Source organism: Rattus norvegicus, chromosome 7 (assembly GCF_021556685.1).
Source record: "Rattus norvegicus strain SHRSP/BbbUtx chromosome 7, alternate assembly SHRSP_T2T, whole genome shotgun sequence".
Classification (NCBI taxonomy): domain Eukaryota; kingdom Metazoa; phylum Chordata; class Mammalia; order Rodentia; family Muridae; genus Rattus; species Rattus norvegicus.
Window position 1 is genome coordinate 117,139,747 of NC_141540.1, and position 20,007 is coordinate 117,159,753.

Below are 20,007 nucleotides of genomic sequence, written 5' to 3' on the forward strand. Positions count from 1 at the left end.
AGAAAAAAAAAAAGTTTTTGCACTATAGGCAGATGTATGCCCAGAGGCCAGAGGAAGGCATCAGATATACTCGAACTGGTCACATTATAGCTAGTTGTGAGTTTCCATGTGGGTCCTGGGAATGAACCCCATCTTCCAGAAAAGTAGCCAGTGCTCTTAACTGCTACTCTAGGTGACAGATTTTGTTCAAGTTCTGCAGGAAAGTCTCTAAAACTTTGGAAGGGGAGGGACTACATTGTTTCCTGATGACTAAGGATCAGACAGGAAGCAGCCACACTTGGTACACCTTCTCAACTTAGATGTTCACACCGTTTCACCAGCACCAGTCCCAAGACCGCTGTGATGGTTTGCATATGTTCCAAGTAGGGAGTGGCACTACTAGATGTGTCCCTGTGGGAATAGGTGTGTCACTGTGGTTGTAGGCTATCACACCCACTTCCTAGGTGCCTGGAAGTGAGTATTCTGCTAGCAGCCTTCAGATGAAGATGTAGAACTCTCAACTCCTCCTGCACCTTGCCTGCCTGGATTCTGCCATGCTCTCGCCTTGATGATAATGGACTGAATCTCTGAACCTGTAAACCAGCCCCAATTAAATGTTGTCCTTTTTAAGAATTGCCTTGGTCATGGTGTCTGTACACAGCAGTAAAGCCCTAAGATGACCACCAATACCCAAGCACTGACAAGGGATTTTGGGGGAACGAGCAGGCAAAATTCCACACAGTACAGCTGGCTGCCCATATTCTAATCATCCCAGAACATACAGGGGATGAGCTCCTACTCAAGACCTCAGTTAACTGCAGTGCCCCACAGGTAAGGAGAGTGAAGAGGAGTGTTAGATTTGGCCTAGGTGTACACCACATGATCAACAGCAGGGACAGGAGACACAGAGTGGACAAATGTGGAGCCAATGGATTCTCTTTCTTGGCTTGAACACAAGAGGCAAGAGGTGGGCAGGTATGGAACAAGTATGGGACTAGTATGGACCAGAGCCCGGCAGAGCACTGTACACCAAGTAACACAAGAGCCAAAGTGCGGAGTCTCAGTCTTTAATCTCAGCAGTGCTCACACACATGAAACCACACACTCTCGGACTTTCAGATCTTGTTGAAGGCTGCAATGTCGACACTCTGCACCTGCGGATGGAGACAAAGGGCAGAGCTGCGGTCGCTGCCCGAGGCCTGCCGGCTCATCCTCCCTGGGGGCTGTGGGGCAGCAGGAGCCAGTGTCCCAGGTCCACCGTCTTCCCTTCCCTTGTGCCCATGCCCACTTACATGCTCCTCAAACTTGGTGATCTCCTCTTCGAGCAAGTCGGTGCCCACTTTGTCATCCTCTACCACACACTGGATCTGCAGCTTCCGGATACCATAGCCGACAGGCACGAGCTTGGAGGCCCCCCAAACCAGTCCGTCCAATTGGATGGAACGCACACAAGTCTCTAGCTGGGCCATGTCTGTCTCATCATCCCACTGTGAGAGAATGTGGGGTGGGGGCTCGGTGAGCCATGTCAGAAACCTCTAGAACACCAGGAGAAATACCCACGACTCCCTCCCTTGACCTACAGGACACACTTTTGTTTTTTTTACAGAGCCTTTAAAAACAGTCCCAGGTTTCTGTGTCCCACTCCACATTTCTTTTTTTTTTTTTTTTCTTTTTTTTCGGAGCTGGGGACCAAACCCAGGGCCTACCTCTGAGCTAAATTCCCAACCACCACCCCACTCCACATTTCTGTTCTCATGTCAAAACTTTTTTTTTTTTTTTTTGGTTCTTTTTTTCGGAGCTGGGGACCGAACCCAGGGCCTTGCGCTTCCTAGGTAAGCGCTCTACCACTGAGCTAAATCCCCAGCCCCATGTCAAAACCTTTAAACTTTCACCAGGACCCAATCGGATGCGTCAGAAGCTGAGCCTGGGCCAGCCACTCACCCTGCCACCCTCCATCTCCAGCGCTAAGGTTCTGTCCCTAGCCTCCCAGAGGCCTCTCACTCTATCACTCACAGGTTTAACATCCAAGAGGATGGAGGATTTGGCCACCAGTGTGGGCTTCTTGGCCTTCTTCTCTGCGTACTGGCGTAGCCTCTCTTCCCGTAGTCGGGCAGCCTCCTTATCTTCCTCTTCCTCATCACTGCCGAACAGGTCAATGTCATTGTCCTCGTCGTCCTCTGCTGGTGTGGCTCCTTTCTTGGCTGGGGGCTCCACTTGACGCATAGGAGAGACATGCTGCCGCAGAGGGAGGGAGGAAGGCTGAGGCTTACCCGGCCCTTTGGAGGCATCTCAGCTCTCAGCCTGCCCTGAGGGTCAGCCTTGCCTGGGACAGTCAGTAGGTAGGGACAGAAGCCAGGACCACATGTCCGAAGCTTCTTCCCAAATGGGAAGACTCACTTGGGTCTGTGGGGCTGTAGCTCGGTGAGTAGGTGAACTCTTCTCCAGAGTGCTCAGCCGGACCTCCAACTTGGAAATGGCCTGCTGCAAATCTTGCACCACTGTGGGCACAAGGGGGACACCAGTCAGATAGCAGAGGCTGGAGCTGGGGAACCCCACCTGTCAGGACCAAGCCCTCACCGCCTCGAAGGTTCTGGTTCTCTACTTCCAGACTGGCAATCCGCACAATGAGGTCACTGTGGTCTCCACCAGGTCCACTGGAGGCTCCAGGGCCTGAACTCTGTAAGGGAAGAAGCAGCTGCTCTTAGTCCTTTAGCCTGCATCTAGGATCCCCTTACAGCCACTCAGAAGCAGAGCCTAGACTGAATTGAAAGTCTGGCAAAGGCTCAGTCAGTCTTAATGGGTGCTCTGCAGTACTTGGTCAAGGATCTGCTGGGAAAGCAACAACAGAAGGTAAGGGACCACAGGACCCTTCCTGTTTAGGGTGACCATCACAGCTAAAGCAAAGCGTATAGGACAAGGGAGCCAAACAGAAAGCAACAGGACTTACAGTCCTAGGGGTGGCCTGGCCCAGGGTCTCAGGGGAGTTGGGCAGCATCACCTTGAGCTAGAAACAGGAGGGAAAGCAATTGAGGGGCCAGAAGGAAGGCGTATGCAGGTGGTGCCAGCACCTGTGAGCATGCTCCTGAGGTGGCCCCAGAAGGCTCAGGAGGGCACAGGGCAGGCTCCCCTTGCAGGAAACCCAGGCTTTTGCTTCATGCTCTCAGATGTTAGCTCCACTCATAGATAGGAAGGTTACTGGCTCTGGAAAAGTAATTGCATGCAAGTCCTAGCCCAGCAAGCTCTGCTAGGACTTCTCTGGGGGACAGTCAAGCACTCAGTGTCTGCCAGGCACAATCTGCTCCACAGAAGAGGTTACAGACAGCAAACACAGGCCTTTGCCAAACACGACCCTTCAACCCTAGTAATGCAGTAAGGCAGCATCTGGGCTGACAGTAAAGATAACCTTTGTTTGGTTTTGGTTTTTCAAGACAGGGTTTTTCTATGTAGTAATTGCCCTGGCTGTCTTGGACTCCTTATAGACCAGGCCGGCCTTTGCCTCCCAAGTGCTGGGATTAAAGGAGTGTGCCACCATGGCCAGCTACTTTATTTTTTTTTTTAACTTGGTGTGACAAAAGAGCCCTATGGTACTATTTGGCAGAAATGGCATTGAAGGGAGGTACCTTTAGTCTCCCTGCAAGCAAGGCCATGCAGTTCAAAAGACTCCAATACACTTGAATGGAGACCAGGCTGGAAAGCAAGGGCTGTTTACAAAACACCTAGGGGCTTCCCCATGCTTTACAGAAGGCCTTGGACAAAACAAAAGACCTGGCAAGGGACTGTCCAGCTGAGCCAAGACAGGAAAAGGATTTGAGAATGGCAGGATGAGAACAGAAGTCAGGTAGGACCGAGAAGGGGTCAGGTGTGTGCAGCCTTTTTGAAAAGGCTATATATGTACTTTTTGACCATCTGTAGAACAATGGTGCCCTAGAAATGGCTGTACTTGAATCTCCAAAGCCTGTAATGTTAGTTCACACAGTCAGGCAGATTTAATAGGTGGAACTAAGGCCCACAGGTCAGTGGTTCTCAACGTGTAGGTCTCGACCTCTTTATGGGGTTGAACAACTAAGACCATTAGAAAACCAAGATGTACACTAGATTCATAACAGCAGTAAAATCACAGTTAGGAAGTAGCAATGAAAATAATTTTACACTGGGGGGCACCACAGCACACGGTAAGAAAGGGTCACGGCACTAGGAAGCTCTAAATGCTCTATGCACAGCAGCAGGAGAGAGAGGCGGAACAGACGGAGCAGATTCTCTACAGACTTCTGAAGGACCCTGTGGACACTTTGGTTCTGCTCCATGACATGCCTCTAAAGACCTGACCCCAAGAACTGGATGTAAGACGGCAGATCTGTGTCAGTTTAAGTCACTAGCTGTGTGGGGTGCTGCGGGGACAAAGTCCTACAGATGCGGAGAGGGCAGTGGGCACAGACCTTTAAAGGTGGGAAGTGCTGTGGGGAGTTTAGCCTCCCTGTCTCCAGGACTTTGATGGGAGAACGTCATCTTCAGCTGAAAACACCTTCTACAGTGCAGACCTCCAACCTGTGGCAAGCCCCTGGGGCCCTAGTCCTCCCTGGGGCTGTGACCTGGCCAGGGGCTGGTATTTCCTAGCCAAGTGTGGAGGTGCAGGATGCTTTCTTTTTGTTATTTAAGGGAGGGAGAAGGTAAACTGGGAGGGGGGCGGGGGGAGACGGACTGGAGCACAAAGAAGCCGGGGCCAGATGGCTGGGGGAAATTCTTTAACACATCATCATAGAGTACAAAGAAAAAGATAGTCAGGAGAGTGAAATGTGGAGGGCAGCAGTGGTTGCCTTGGGAAGAGTGGAAGGTCAGAGCACAGGTATATCATGGATGAATTCTCATAGCCATCTTGACAGAAGCCAAGAAATGTGATGGGACCAAAAATACCCAAAGGAACTTCCTGCAGTGGCAGATTTCTGTGACAAAGCACATCTGCAAGGTTCTGGAAATTTTACTGGCAAGAACACCACTAATTTAGACCAAAAAAGGAGTCAGGATGAAATATTAGAACAAAACAAACAAACAAAAAACCCACATTCTTTAAAAGAGTAAAGATCTCTTCTCTTCCAACCCCATCTGTGCTATTTGGTGAAAACTGTCTCCCAGTGGCTACAGGAGCCACAAAGGAGTCATTCAGGAGGCCTGGCTGGGTTCTGAAACTGTTTGGAACCCTGCTACATTCCCTTTCTTGAATGGGAGTGCCTGTTGCCTAGGAGTCTGATGCTTTACATAGTATGCTTTCAAAAATGGCCAGTTGGAAAACAAAACAAGACCCCGAACTATATGAGTAGGCTTGGTCCAGTCCCAAGAATCCTTGTGATGGTGGGAATGCAGGAGGACCACAGGGATAAGTAAGAGGCTGGGAGGAAGAGGTGCCAAAGGACAAGCATTAGCTCAAGAAAGGCACACGGAGAGATGCTCAGAGCCTCAGAAGGAGCGCACTCTACCGGTCTTTGGCCCTATTTCAACTTCTGACCTTCAGGACCATTTTGATGATAAATTTGTTGTTTTAAGCAGTAAGGTTGTGGTAACTCACTAAAGAGTCATCAGAGACACAGGACACATAACCCACTCCAGACACAGAGGGAGGGCCGGACTTCTTTGGAGTAAGGGAGACAGAGCGGGTCTGCTTGCTATCTAAAGGGCACACCCCCTAGCTAGTCCAGAAGGCTAGGGCCAGATGGGGCATATCTGGCCTTGCAGGCCACAGGACCCCTCCCTAGGGCTTAGTCTAAGATTATGCTGACAAGCATACCAAACCAAGTAAGCATCCTCTTTCCATGAAGGGCCCCACCCAATCAAGAAGTACAGAGTGGTCTATTGGAGGCGCGTGCTGCTTTAGCAAGGGGGCAAGCAGGAAGGAAGACTTCCAAGGCCGACAGTACACACCCTGCAGAATGACACTGATTAGCCCAGGCAGCCCAGGGCAGGCACTGCATGAATAACTTAGAGTGAGCTCCAATATGCATGAGAGAGACACATGGAAAAATCTAGAAAGCAAGACCATTTTCCATGACAGTGTGGGCACGGAGACTTTAGCACTCACATCCTACAAGAGCACAGCATCACACCTTGTGCCCTAACTTGCTCCAAAGGCCAAAATAGTCAGTGGTACTAAACTAAGGGTTTTATTTTGGTTTTTGGTTTGTTTTTAAAGAAAAAAAAAAAAAAACATGACAAAACAATCAGACATGCTGTTTGGCCGAGCACGAGCCCATGAGTACATGGGCCGCAGGTACTCACTCCAGCCAAGGATTTCTGGATGTTCTCTCTGGCTCTTGCAATGTCTCGGAGGATCACGCTGGCGCCATTCTCCTGCAGACAGTGCAGAAAGAACCAGTCTTTTTGGTTTTGGTTTAAAAAAGATTTTTTTTGAACACATACACACACCACAAAAAAAGAAAAAAAAAAAAAAAAAGCCCACAGAGAAAAACAAAAGCCCCAAGAACCCTCACTCAAAAAGCAAGAACACATTAGGAGGAGGAGGTAGGTATTACACAGGAAGCTCCAGACAGTGAAAAGCAGGTAGGTGATCGAGGCCAGGGCCACAAAGTCTGCAGGTAGCCCTACATGCTGAGGCCTGGCAACACACCACCCCCTAGACACCGGTCTGCTTGTTGCCCTCAGGTGGCACATGTGTTAGGATCAGGAGCCAGCAGCAGAAGCACCCCAGGAGTCACCTGGCCTTAACATGTCTCTAGCCCACCTGGTTCCACCAGCCCTGAGTAGAGTCCTCACCTGCCGAGAGCCAGCGGTCACAGGCCCATTCATCTGCTCGTAGAATCTCCTTTCTGCATCGTCATATTTAAACTTGTCAAACCAGATTTTCTCGTGCATGAGAAAGTTTGTAGCCATTTTTCTGCTGAGATGGGAAAGAGTGGCTAGGTCAGAATGGCTAGGGTTAAGCCCTGGCTTCACCTTCCCCACAGGCTCTAGGCCTCCCCAGCCTGAGCACTCAGGTCAGAGGTAAAGAAAGAACCAGGCAACTTGAAGGCTATCACATGTTGGGCCAGCTCACAGTCCTGTCTGGTTCATCAACTACCTCACTGCTGCCCGTGACCACAAACAGTTCTCAATTCGACACCAAGCCCCTCCTGCACACAAAAAGAAGTCAACCGTTGTTCTGTCACCAAAGTGGGTTCTCCTACCAGGGCCTGGGTGAAGTATGATCCCTGGGCAAGCCCTCCAGTTGAGTTTTCGAACCATACGATCCTACTGTAACCCGTACCAGCAGTTAGAGCACAAGAGTAGCTCAGCTGGAAGGCCAGCAGCCAGCCATACACATCCTTTAAGCCAAACAGATTTGTAAATGAGCAAGCCCACTTTGTTCCCTATTTTCCATAAAAATGCTGTTATCCCAGTATGCAATGTGTCATTCTTTCAATATATAAGTACTTTTAGTAGTTATGTTTTGATTAAGATGGTTTAAAAAAAAAAATCAAGGATACAATGAAAGCTCTGTGAATACCACACCGGAGTCCAGGTCACTGTGCTTCTGCAAGCCATGCCCCACCACGCAGTTCCTACACCTGGCACAGTATGGGAGCTAGGGTATACAGAGTGTCCACGGAGCCCACCATTCCCTATCCTGCCCTTCCTGACAGGTGTGACAAACCCACCCAGTCTCACACTGCCAATTTTCTGTGTGGAAGGCCTCAGGCCACCACCAGCCCATTCTAAGTGTCTTCTTGTAAGAAAACAAGCCTGACATTGCTTCCCTTCCCCAGGACACATTGGTGAACACAGGGTGGGTAAGTGGCAGACAGGACATAGAGATCCCTAGGGACTGGGCTCTTCCCATTCCTCCTTCACTGCCCCAGCTCCATGTTCCTTCCCTAACCACTTCTGTCCCTTCCGTATTTATTTATTACACCTATCTGCCTAGGAGGCCACCTCTCATGGCCATATATACCTTGGCCTTCAGAGACCAATCTTAGGACTCCGCCTGTATTGGAGCAAGATCCCACGGAGGCTGGAATCTAGGCAGGGTTCTTCCCCACAGGGAGGCCACAAAACACAAACCCCCTTCAGAGGCTGCCAGATCAGCCACGTGCTCTTGGATCTAATGCCCACCTTACCTCAATGGGCATACACTATAACCTGGGCTACAGGGCATCAAGACCTATCAGGTACCCGAGACCCAGCAGATAATGTCTTCGGTGCTCTTGGACCCCTTTCCCAACCAACACCACAACTCACAACTTTGTAACCTTCAAGGACAGAGAACTACTGGTGCCCGCACTAACCCTACACAGGGGAGTATGAGGAACCCCTATTTTTGTAGACTAAGTCAATCCCAACACCTGCAGCCATTTCTCCTACTTGGGTCTCAGGCTGGACATGGATGGGCCAGAACGGGGCGTGGGTCGGTGAGCCAGTGAGGCAGCTTCTAGGCGCCAGGCAATCCGCAGGGCCTCGGCGGCATGGTGGCGACACTCGGCGCTGTCGTAGGTCGGCTTGCTAAGCCAGGGGGCCTCTGCGTCCTTGTGCAGGAAGTACCAGTAGGGCAAGGCAGAAGGAGCCTCCCCATCTGCCCGTTTTGACCCAGCTCGCTTGTTTCCTACAGTATTGCGGCTCCGACGGTCTCTGCGGCCCCTCCGAGTACCCTCCGCCTGACTGGCTCGCTCCTGCAGGCGCACTTTCCCTGGGGGGTGGCCATCAAATAGGGCCTCATAGAAGCCCCTTTCAGCTGCATCATAACGGGGCTTTTCCAGCCATACCTCCCTCACCAGTGCCTGCAGGCTGCCCAGAGGAGGCTGGCCATTGGCTGGTGGACAAGGCTGGCAGGCCAAGGCCAGGTCAGGAGTGACAGCCTGCTGGCCTGTGTCAGGAGTCCCCTCCCTATGGCTCCCCTCTGCAGCCAGCAGCAAGGCCTGAGACCACTCCACAAAAGCCCGCTCAGCTTGATCAAAGCAAGACTTGTTGACCCAGATCCCCCAGGTCACATGGTGGCACGCCACATGGCTTCCATGTGTACAGGGCCCTCGAGGGGCCAGGGCAGGCGACTGGGCTGCCTGGGCAGCTACATCTGCCAGCCTCTGGCGGTAGGAGCTTTCTGCCTGGTCAAAGAGTGGCTTGTCCAACCATACGTGGTCAGCTGAGAGGCCCACAAGGGCCAGGTCCGCCTGGCCAAGCCAACTCTTCGGGGAGCGCTTCCTCTTTTTCTGTAACGGCTTCTTGCACTCGTGGCTCTTCCTAGGATCACTCCTGCTGCTGGTGTTGGGGGTTTCTGCCTCGTCGGTGTCCTCCGCGTCCTCCTGGCTGCTGGGCCCGTTCACAGCTGGCACTTCGGCCAGGAGCTGCTGGACAGAGGCGGCGGCGGCTTGTGTGGCCTCATGCTCGTGGAAGCGCCGCTCGGCTTCCTCATACTTGTGCTTGTCCTCCCAGACGGTCTCCAGCGCACAAGAGGCCTTCCCACTCCTCATCTTCGGGCGCAGCATTAAAAAGCAAGCACAAGAAGGCAGTTGCAACACAGTAGAGGCACCTGCCTCCCTTGCCCTCCTCAGTAGAGCAGGCAAAGGTGGGCAGGGAGGCGTGGGGAAAGGCAGGGGAACGCCACCAAAGGGTTTTCCCCAGATGACATGCAAGGGCACAAAAGTCAAAGCCACACAAGGGACTTTTGTGAGTCAAAAACAGCGTATGAATATATGCACACACCCATTATCTTATTACTATAAATGTTGCCTGTGCTATCCAGTAAGCCCAATAGGTTCAGAAAGGGGTCTAAACAACACCTCCAAACTCACCAGACACCTTTGCTTAAGGGGCCCCCAGCTAGGGTGCCAAATAAAACAAACAGCTGTACTCATTAACAATGGACTTTAATATAAATAATCAGAAGGGGGTGTTTTGCAGCTTTGTCCTTTTGTCTTGCTTTTTAGCACAAACACATCCCGTGAGGTGCTCTATGCTCACTTATAGCAAGAAATTACCTGTGGCTTATGTGAAATCAAACTTAGTCTGTCTGTGTTTTGCATATGTTGTGCCTGGCACCTCGGTGAGGTGGCTGATGTTTCTAGTTCACTGACAAGGACTTTTGACTGCCCAGGTGGATGGGGCACCAGCAAGCAGGGCATCCTGGAAACTCACCTGCTCCTACCTTGGCCATACAACTATCCTACAGACCAGTGTGCCCTTCCGGGGCAAAGAGTCTTAGAACTCTTTGAGGGGCTGTGCCAGCAGCAGACTGCATGCACATCGCCACCAGCGACAGAGATCCTTAATCTAAAGGTGATGCCACCGGATCAGGCAGCCACCAGACTACAAAACTCTGGATCCATCTGAACCAAAGGGTCATCACGGGACCCTCGGTCTCATGACACCCTATCTCACCTGCTACTGTAATCAGTGGACAACATGTTACCTCGAATGCTAAATGACTTCTGCTCCCTCGGCCCGGTGTGGCTCTGAAGCACACAGCAACAGCTACACAGGCAAGACTTTACTACTCCTGAAGCCAGATGTGGCTCTGCAGAAAGGACAGGCTTCAGGCTCCACCAGGCGGCCCAGAAGGAGGCGGGTAATACTCTTAGAGCTGCTTTGCCCTAGAAGGGGTAACCCTATCAAGATTCTTGTAGTCTATGGCTCTTCTGTGGGTCTGTTACTACAGACCCAGGCTTTCATGCAGTGTGAGTGAGGACGCCCTTGGCTGGACAGCAATTCTTCACATCACTGTCTAGGGCCTTTCCTTAATACACACAACAAAACACTTGACTGGAAGAGTGTTAGCTATCTAAGCCTCACCCACGTTGAGGACCTCAGAAAACTCTTCCTGTCGTACCCTGAAGCCTACCTCTAAGTGAGAGCTAAAGTTCTTTAGTGCAGTCCACCCAAGCTCTCACTGTGAGAAGCCAGGACCGGGAGACACAGAGGCCCAGTGTAGAGAGGTCTCTAGGCCACCCCCTCACTTACCAAGGCCAAGTAGCAGGGGCAGGGGCAGGGACTGAGGGGGATTCCAGGAGGCAGAGCATTGTGACATCACCCACTGTCACCAAGGGGGCAGTATATGCCATCACAGCAGGGCACGACTGGCTCTCAGTCCCTAAGGCCGCTGTTCTCATGGAGTACTTACTACAGGTCTGGATTTATCCCCACTCCCTTCAGCAATGCCCACTAACCTGCCCCCCTCACCAAACTTAAGACTAGGAACCCTCCTGAAGGAAACAGATGTAGCTGCTTCCAATGCCCCCGACCCCTTGATGGGGCAGGACAATGTCACAGAAACTAGATACTTCCTCAGGCCACAAATTCTGTTTGGCCCCAGCCTCTCCATAGGGCAGAGGGTTACGTGCCGACCTGCTAGGTGCCAGGGCCACTTGGTACCTACTTGCCACTAGAACAAGCTGACCACACCGCTGCCCTGTTCCAGCAAGCTCAACTCTGCATAGCTATGCCTCCCTCAGGCAAGGCGATGGCTGGGGGGCTCTGGCTCAGGTGAGGGGAGGTACAGGGTGCTATGCAGGTGTACTTACTTTTTGCTTTGGACTCCTAGGACAGCATGAAGGAAAAGCGGCAAGGTTAGAGGGGTGGGAAAGGCCACCCATGCCAGACAGCAGCCCGGGCAGCCTCTTAGAAGCTGCTTGTCGAGATGGCAACAGAAGATGACATGGTACACAGTACCACCGAATCCCAGGTGGCTGCCTGGTCCTCACACGTGAGAGGCAGCACTCTTTCATTAGCCCTTGCTATGTAGCTGTTAGGGTTCCTACTATCTAAGGGACAAGCAGAAACCACCATGGAGGCTGCCTGCTCCCACCCTCTTCTAAGCTCCCAGCTGCATCAAGGTGAGCTAGTACCTACGGATGCTCCCTTGGCCTCTCTCCTTTGCTGACAGGGCTTTGACAATAAGGACGTCTCCCTTCCGTCCAACCTCCAAGGGACCAAGTGCTCCAGGTCCAGACAGCTCCAAACGCCCAGTGTGTAATCTCTCACTAAAATGATGCGACCTCTGGGTTGGGGACATAGAGACCAAGCATTTGGGGGTGCCATCCCAAGACAGTAGTAGTACAAGCAGCTAAGGGACAAGATCTTCCCCAGCCTGCTTTCCCCACAGGTGCACATCAGGCTGGGGACATCAGCCAGTTTGCACCCAGACTCGGGCATACCTCAACTCCATTGCTTCCCTGCAGGGCACGCACATGTAAACCTGCAGCTGCACAGGAAAAAGCAACCTGGAAACAGTGACTGTCTCAAACACCCACAGGGAAAGTCTGTCAGTTCCCACAAGCCTACACGGATGGGCTTGGCTTCCTTTCTCCTGAGGCTTTAATCTAGGCAATGGCAGGAACATGCTGAAGAGATACCAGGGAGAAAACAGGCTTCCAGAGAAGCAGGCTCAGCACATTAAAGGACCCAAAAGGAAGTGGACTAAGCAGGTCCTGATCTGCTCCCAGTCATAGAATGGACTCCAGGATACAAGACCTAAGGACCAGGGCTGGAGAGATGACTCATTGGTTAAGTACACTAACTATTCTTCTAGAGGTCCTGAGTTCAAGTCCCAGCAACCACATAGTGACTCACAACTATTTTTTATGGGAATCCGATGTCTTCTTCTGGTGTGTCTGAAGAGAGCAAACGTGCACTTAATACATAAAATCTTAATAAAAGACCAACCTGGGGTTGGAGAGATGGCTCAGCGGTTAAGAGTACTGCCTGCTCTTCCAGAGGTCCTGAGTTCAAATCCCAGCAACCACATGGTGGCTCACAACCATCTGTAATGGGATCTGATGCCCTCTTCTGGTGTGTCTGAAGACAGTGACAGTGTATTCACATACATTAAATAAATAAATCTTAAAAAAAAAAATACCTAAGGACTTGGTCATCTGTCAAGCTCACATCTGAGCTCTGGGGGCCCCGGGTGCAGGCAGCTGAGTGTCAGACAAGGCCCAATGGGTCTTACGTCCTGAGATACAACACAGCCAGGCATGGCCACGTAGCTCGGCACCCAGACCGAGCCTCCACTCACAAGAAGCTTGTATCAGCCAGCTGCAGTCTCTGAGGGCTGAGCTAGTACGGCTCTGCAAAGAAGGGCACTGGTGTTCCCGGCTCTCATGGCTTCCATCAATGTGGGCCAGGCAGCAGCCTCTGCCAAGGGCACTTCTGGCTTGGGAACTGGAGCCCAAGGAAGATAAGAAAGGGTATGTCACAGCTGTGCCCCATCACAGTAGCAAACGCCTGGAAGATTCCAGGTGCTGGGAATGTAAAAAATGTCCATAGAAGAGCTGGCTGTCTTTTTTTTTTTTTTTAAGATTTATTTATTTATTTTATGTATACAAGTACACTGAGGGCATCAGATCCCATTACAGATGACTGATGGTTGTGAGCCACCATATGGTTGCTGGGAATTGAACTCAGGTCCTTTGAAAGAACAATCAGTGCTCTTACCTGCTGAGCCATCTCTCCAACCCCAAGAGCTGGCTTTCTGAGCCCTAAGCCCATACCTTCTGTCCTCTGGACATTCTGAGGTAGCACGTCACCCCCTCAGTCTTGAGAGTGATGGGTTCCCAATACTGTCTGTCTTCTACAGGAGTAGAAATGAGCAAAGCGGGTAGGGAATGGGTCTGCCAGCAAATTCAACTTGTACCCCCTTCACCCCCAATAGCAATATCCTCTGGGCTCACCTGGTCTGAGTCTGTGAAACAATGCTGCCCACGTGGGGTGGGGGGGGGCGCTTTTGTGTGTTCAAAGGGGCAGCAGGTAGCACTTGGAATGTGACAGGACTCGGGAGGGAAGACTAGCATTTTAGTCACAACAGCCATGCAGCGCAATGGGATAGCCACACTGCAGCGTATATGGGCACAGGAGTGATGCCTGGGTCATCTTTCAGGGGTTAAATTCTAATCTCCAAGCTTCCACCTTGCTTCTCTGATTCTGGATAATCCCAGCCCTACTCAGAAACCCCAGCCTGAGCTGTTTGCCCACCCAGAGACCCAGAAGCTAATGCTGTCACTCCAGTCTAAAGCCAGGCAGCCCCAATCTCCTTACCCCAAATGCCATTGTTTGTTGGCTCCATTTCTGTCCCAGCTGATGATACTCGGACCTGACACACAGGTCTTGGGACTGTGCTAGCCAGCTTGCTTTCTCAGCTCTTCCTTCACACTCGATAATATCTGTGCCATACCTCACACTTAAGGGGGCCAGGGTGTTGGTCGTGTGTCATCTTAGACACAGGAAGCAAAATTAAGGCTCTGATTGGTATAACCACCCAAATCTGCTGAGTCAAATGATACGTGGTGCTAGAGACCAAGGCATGTTCCAGCGCCTGGATTTTGCACGAAATGAATCAATGACTACCACCTTCCAATAGGCACACAGGCGTCTTAGTCCCTGGCACAGAAGAAAAATGCTCAACGCCAGCACATCTACCTGCATCCCCCAAGAGTCACTCTTGCTGACCATCGAGCTCTCTCAAGCACTCTGCCTTATCTGTACTATGCCAAAAGATACGCCTGGAAGACAACCCTGCAGCAGCAGCCTCCTGAGAGGACAGAGAGCCATGCAGAGCAAATCCCAGGTCACAGAGTCTAAACGGCTCCCTCTGCCAACTCTCCAACTGTTTGCTGAGTTCTCCCACAGTCCGAAAGGAGGTTCATGATGAACTGGCCATCACAGAGCCTGGGAAGGGGACTCCTTGTCCCTTTGACTTCTTCCTCTTGACTCTGCTGCCCCTTGAGATTGGCTTAGGGGACACTCGGTGGTCCTGACACATCAGTCCTTTGCTTCATCCACGCGATTCCGCCTGAGGTAAGACCCAGTTATCCCTGAGTGACAGGGCCAATTCAGAAGCATCCCTGGGAGTAGCACCCCAAGATTAGCTTCACCAAGTTCTTTTGCTGCGAAGTAGCAGTTCACTCTAGGAAACCATGATGCCGGGAGAGAGCGCTCACGTATTAGAAAAAAGGCAACCTACCCTTCAACGCCCCTTTCCAAAGAAAGCTGCCCAGACCATCTTATTCAAATCAGTAAGTAGTGTTACTTTTGAGCCAATTGGCATCACGTGCCCTTTTTCTACCCTGTGTTCGTGGGCCGTGTAAGTTCCACCAGGCTGCACCCGAAACAATCTCCCTCTATTCCTAGAGCTCGGTATGCCCTCGGTGCTTAACCGCAAGGATCTAGGGCGTTGGCAAGAGCTGAGGCAGACGAACGCCGGCTCCCAAAGCTCCAGAGCCCGACAGACCGCAAGGCAGCCGTGTCACTCAAGACCGTGCCGAGCCGCCGCGCGGCCAGCCAAAAACAGCGCTCAGGAAGCTGGCAAACCATGTGGCCAGCGCCCCGCCTCTACACAGGCCCAGACGCCCGCCCGCAGCCCGCACAGACCCACTAGAGCCAACCCTAACGGCGCGGGGCACGGGCACTCCAGGCCTCTGCCGCACGTGCGCTCCATGAGGCGGGGCCCGCGGTACTCACACGACAGCCAAGGACGCAGCAACCAAAACCGGGAACTGCGAGCTCAGGACTGCAATGGAGAGGGAGGGCGACCACGCAGCTCCCGGAAAACGCCGCGGCACAGACCACGAAAGGCGCGGCGGGGGACACAACCCTTGGCACGCGGTACCTTGCCCTCAGAGCATGCATCATGATGCATATAGGAACCACCATGGTAGAAGCCAGAGGACATTTACCTCAAGGACCGCACTTCACCGAGGAGGTATCGCTAGCGGCCAAGAACCGGATCTCCCGACACGCCGCACCCCTCCACAGCCCGAAAAGTGGAGCTGCCGGACTAGGGCGGGACGAAATGGAGTTGGTGTGCGCACGCGCTGGTGACGCACCCAAGACCAGACTTGCGCAGGCGCTACGAGGCGGAGGGGCGGGACTTGCGGGCCGGTGCAAGCAAGGCTGGCGAGACAAAAGGGAGGGACCCGGGCAGTCCCGCCCCCGAGCCCCGCCCCAAGCGGCCCGCGCGGGGTGTCAGACTCGCTATCTCGGGTGGTCCCTGGCGCCGACGCCATGTACCCCGCGAGCCCTTCAGCCGGCCCAGCCTTGCACCCGGTCCCTCATCGCGCTCGTCTTCCCCGGCCCCGGTGCCTTGCGGAGCCACCGCGATCGCCGGCGCCCGGCCCGGGTTCCACAGCGCGCCCACCGCCCCCAGCACCCGGGCCGAGGCCCCGGGTGGCCGTGAAGATGACTTTCCGTAAGGCCTACTCCATCAAAGACAAGCTACAAGCCATCGAGCGCGTCAAGGGCGGTGAGCGGCAGGCCAGCGTGTGCCGCGACTTTGGCGTGCCAGGAGGCACACTGCGCGGCTGGCTCAAGGACGAGCCCAAGTTGCGCTGGTTTTTGGACCAGCTAGGTGGAGAAGTGGGCACGCAGCGCAAGAAGATGCGTCTGGCCAACGAGGAGGAGATCGACCGCGCCGTCTACTCGTGGTTCCTCACCTTGCGCCAGCACGGCGTGCCACTGTCCGGACCAGTTATCCAAGCTCAGGCTGAGGCCTTTGCTCGCCAGATCTACGGCCCCGAGTGTACCTTCAAGGCTAGCCACGGCTGGTTCTGGCGCTGGCAGAAGCGCCATGGCATCTCTAGCCAGCGCATCTATGGTGAGGCTGAGCCCCCGGTCGCAGGACCCGCGCCTGTCAAAGAGGAGCCTGCGCAGCCCTCGAGCGCAGGTCTTCTACTTGACGGTACGCCGGCCACTCTACCCCATTCCGAGGGTGGCTATGGCGACGAGCAGATCTACAATGCTAACGTTACTGGTCTTTATTGGAGGTTACTTCCGGAGCAGAACGCAACTCCGGGCACTGGGGACTCCAGGGAGCCTGGTGAGTGCAGCCGGCGCTGGTGTAGCGACCGAGTGACAGTACTGCTGGCTGCCAACCTGACGGGCAGCCACAAGCTAAAACCACTAGTCATCGGGCAGCTACCAGACCCACCCAGCCTGCGTCACCACAACCAGGACAAGTTCCCAGCCTCCTACCGCTACAGTCCAGATGCCTGGCTCAGCCGCCCTCTTCTTCGGGGCTGGTTCTTCGAGGAATTCGTCCCTGGTGTCAAGCGCTACCTGCGCCGAAGCTGCCTGCAACAGAAGGCTGTGCTGCTGGTGGCCCATCCACCCTGTCCAAGCTGGACCACTAGCATGCCTGCCGTGGAGGAGAGCGAGGGGACTCCCAGGCAGTGCCAGCCTGAGCTCCTTGGGTCCCCAGAGGAGCTTCAAACACCTGATGGTGCGGTTCGAGTCCTCTTCTTGTCCAGGGGCAACAGCCGAGCACACATCCCTGCACCGTTGGAGCATGGTGTGGTGGCAGCCTTCAAGCATTTGTACAAACGGGAGCTTCTGAGGCTTGCCGTGTCTTGTGCCAGTGGCTCTCCTCTGGACTTCATGAGGAGCTTCATGCTCAAGGACATGCTATACCTGGCTGGCCTCTCTTGGGACTTGGTCCAGGCAGGCAGCATAGAGCGCTGCTGGCTGCTGGGTCTGCGAGCAGCCTTTGAGCCTGGGCAGCAGCCTGCCCACCAGGTAGAGGAGGCTGCCGAACACAGCAGGATGCTCAGTGACCTCACACATCTGGCAGCTCTGGCTTACAAACGCCTGGCACCTGAAGAGGTGGCAGAGTGGCTACACCTGGATGATGATGGAGGTCTCCCTGAGGGTTGCGGAGAAGAAGTGGCCCCTGCAGCTCCTCCATCCCCAGCTAGCCTGCCCTCCAGCATTGGGGCTGGAGAGGAGGAGGAGGAAGAGGCCACTGAACAAGGAGGAGTTTTGGTCCCCACTGCTGGGGAAGCTGTTTGGGGACTAGAGACAGCTCTGAGGTGGTTGGAAAGTCAGGATCCTAGAGAAGTGGGACCGCTGAGGCTTGTGCAGCTACGGTCCCTCATCACCATGGCACGGAGGCTTGGGGGCATTGGCCCCTCAGCAGCAGCTTCTGATGATGGTGTGTGACTACCCTGGCCCAGTGGCCTCTCTCCTGCCGCACTGGGAGAGAGGGGGCATACACAGTCCTCCCCCTTCCACCTTTTCTCCCTGGTAGTCCACTGTAGAGGTCCAGGGATGCAAGCCCAGCCCAGCTTGGAGGATGAACTACCCGGTGATCCACAGGGTCCTGGAGAAGTACCTAAAAGAAGCAAATTGTTCTTCCCTGGGTAGGCACATGTGGGCACATAAGCACAGCACCTACTGGAAAACAGTTGACTGTACTTCCATTCTGGCCCCTATGGGGCACGCGCGAGCACACACAGGCACACGCACAGGCACACGCACACACATCCCGGCCTCCATGTGCTCTGGATGAGGCTGTTGTTTCATCTGCCTCCCTGGTGCTACCTGGTCTCATCTCCGTGGGGAAGCACTTGGTTTTGTTTTAAAAACACATTAAACCTGTTTGGAAAGATGCTCTTCCTAGGGGACCACGAGTGCTGGCATGGTGAGGTGGTCTCTGGGCTCTTCTGCCCTCGCTCTAATAACTGCAGGTCCTTATGGTGCCGGATCAAAGCTCCAGTCCCAGGCCTGAGGTGGTGCGCTCGCAGGAGAGTGGGAAGGGGGAAATGGAAGCCCAGTGCTGGCTAAGGTTTTGGATGCAGAGAGTAAAGTAAATTCTATTCTACTTAGATCTTTAGTGCCCCCTCTAAAAACTCCATTCTGGATAGGTCTTCTATTCACGAGGTTGGCAACTGTTTGGATTTGGATCCAGGTGGCTTGACCAGTGGGCAGGACAAACCACAAAGCACTTGGTCTAGCTCCAGGGCAATCTGATCTACCTGGAAACAAGTCATAGCCTTTGCAACCATCTGGAGAGTCTGCAGTGACTTAGAGTCAACCCCTCACCTCATGGGCTCTTCCCCCTAAACTTGTCCACCAGGAATTGCCAAGGGTATGGCTCAGGAGCAATTCTGGGCGGCCCAGGTTGAAGGAGAAAAGGCTCAAAGGAATGACCACATTTTGTATCACTCTGCTGCTCTGTCCAACTGTGGATTCAGATTACTGCTGGCGGTCTGGAGCTAAGGGACGTGCGTCTTAAGGAGGGGCGCTATGTCTTTGCAGAAACACTGTCCTGAGCCCTTGTCCTAGTACTCTCCCCTCATCTTCCCATCTCCTAGTCTGAGCCTTGAAAACTTGAAGTGGAGAAGGGCAGGGGTTTAACAGCTTGGCAATGGGCAGAGCCTTGATTGAGGTATGCAAAAGTGATTTCCATGGAGGTCCAAGAATACAGCTCCTTGGAGCCACAACATCCCAGTCAAAAGTCTGTTTAAATATCAAAAGCTGAGGGGAAGCGTGGAGCAAGGGAACTGGGTGGGGCTCAGGGAGCAGACTCCATCTGTGCACATTAGGGCCCATCTGACCATAGAAGTACCCAGCCTCCCCAGTGAAGACCTAGAGAACCTTGGGCAATCGTAGCTGGCTGGGGGTCTGGAACACTAGCTACTTGGGTGGGTTTTCAAAAGTCTAAAGTGTTTATACCAGCAGCCTCCATATCAGCCTGGTACTCGGTTAGGAGCCACCATCCAGCTGTGACAGACCTACAATCTGCAGAGGCAGATCTGGGCCTTGGGTGTACATTCAGACTGAGTAGCCTCCGGTACTGTTCTGGAGAGGTTTCAATCTGGCCTTGGCCCAGATAGACTAGAGTTGGCAGAGACTAGGGTTCAGGAATAAGACCTCTCTCACCAGCCTCTCTAACAGTTCACGTCCCTTTCACTTGGGCACACGAGGCCCAGGAGGTTGTCCTATAAACAAGCAAGTAAGGCCTGGCTGAGTTACAGAGAGTTCCTGTCAGGTTTGTGTCCGTGTGCTATCATTAACTGGGCTAGGGAGATCATGATGAGGCTCAAAGATGTCCTCTCAGCCTAGGGATGTAGTGCAGTGGTAGGGTGCTTGCCTAGGATGCCTAAGGTCCTGGGTTCAAACAACTGCTCTACAATAAAAAAAAAATGTCCAATTAGAATGAAACATTCTGGTGTTCTTTACATGCTATAGGCAGGGGTTCTGGTGGCTGAGTCCTGGTTGTGGAAGAGGCTACTTTGCCCAGGTTGCCTGGCATATGCCCCAGCAGGGAATCCTATAACTCTGAGG

At 53.2% G+C, this 20,007-nt stretch overlaps 2 protein-coding genes across 32 annotated transcripts; one reads left to right on the plus strand and one right to left on the minus strand.

Annotated features, from left to right (window-relative positions):
- Positions 1-1,030: 1,030 nt before the first annotated feature.
- On the minus strand, positions 1,031-16,616 carry Eef1d (eukaryotic translation elongation factor 1 delta). 31 transcript variants are annotated; one of them, XM_087556530.1, is made up of 11 exons: positions 15,624-15,712; positions 11,475-11,490; positions 8,326-9,428; positions 6,742-6,865; positions 6,247-6,318; positions 2,927-2,983; positions 2,557-2,656; positions 2,377-2,477; positions 1,993-2,214; positions 1,272-1,466; positions 1,031-1,133 (listed from the first exon to the last, which is right to left on the minus strand). In XM_087556530.1, the coding sequence occupies exons 3-11, from the start codon at positions 9,426-9,428 to the stop codon at positions 1,095-1,097; spliced, it is 2,013 nt and encodes a 670-aa protein (XP_087412656.1). In that variant the 5' UTR covers positions 11,475-11,490; positions 15,624-15,712; the 3' UTR covers positions 1,031-1,094.
- On the plus strand, positions 15,811-18,330 carry Tigd5 (tigger transposable element derived 5). Its single transcript, NM_001126268.2, has one exon. The coding sequence runs from the start codon at positions 15,952-15,954 to the stop codon at positions 17,878-17,880; it is 1,929 nt and encodes a 642-aa protein (NP_001119740.1). The 5' UTR covers positions 15,811-15,951; the 3' UTR covers positions 17,881-18,330.
- Positions 18,331-20,007: the final 1,677 nt, after the last annotated feature.

What these genes read in the sequence shown, in the direction of transcription:
- Eef1d (XM_087556528.1), bottom strand. Translation starts at nt 11,965, where the DNA reads ATGTCCCCAACCCAGAGGTCGCATCATTTTAGTGAGAGATTACACACT. An exon ending in TGACCGCTGGCTCTCGGCAG is followed by an intron (nt 6,319 to 6,741) that starts GTGAGGACTCTA and finishes CACTGTCTGCAG; the next exon opens with GAGAATGGCGCCAGCGTGAT. An exon ending in CTACAGCCCCACAGACCCAA is followed by an intron (nt 2,215 to 2,376) that starts GTGAGTCTTCCC and finishes CCTCTGCGGCAG; the next exon opens with CATGTCTCTCCTATGCGTCA.
- Tigd5 (NM_001126268.2), top strand. Translation starts at nt 15,952, where the DNA reads ATGTACCCCGCGAGCCCTTCAGCCGGCCCAGCCTTGCACCCGGTCCCT.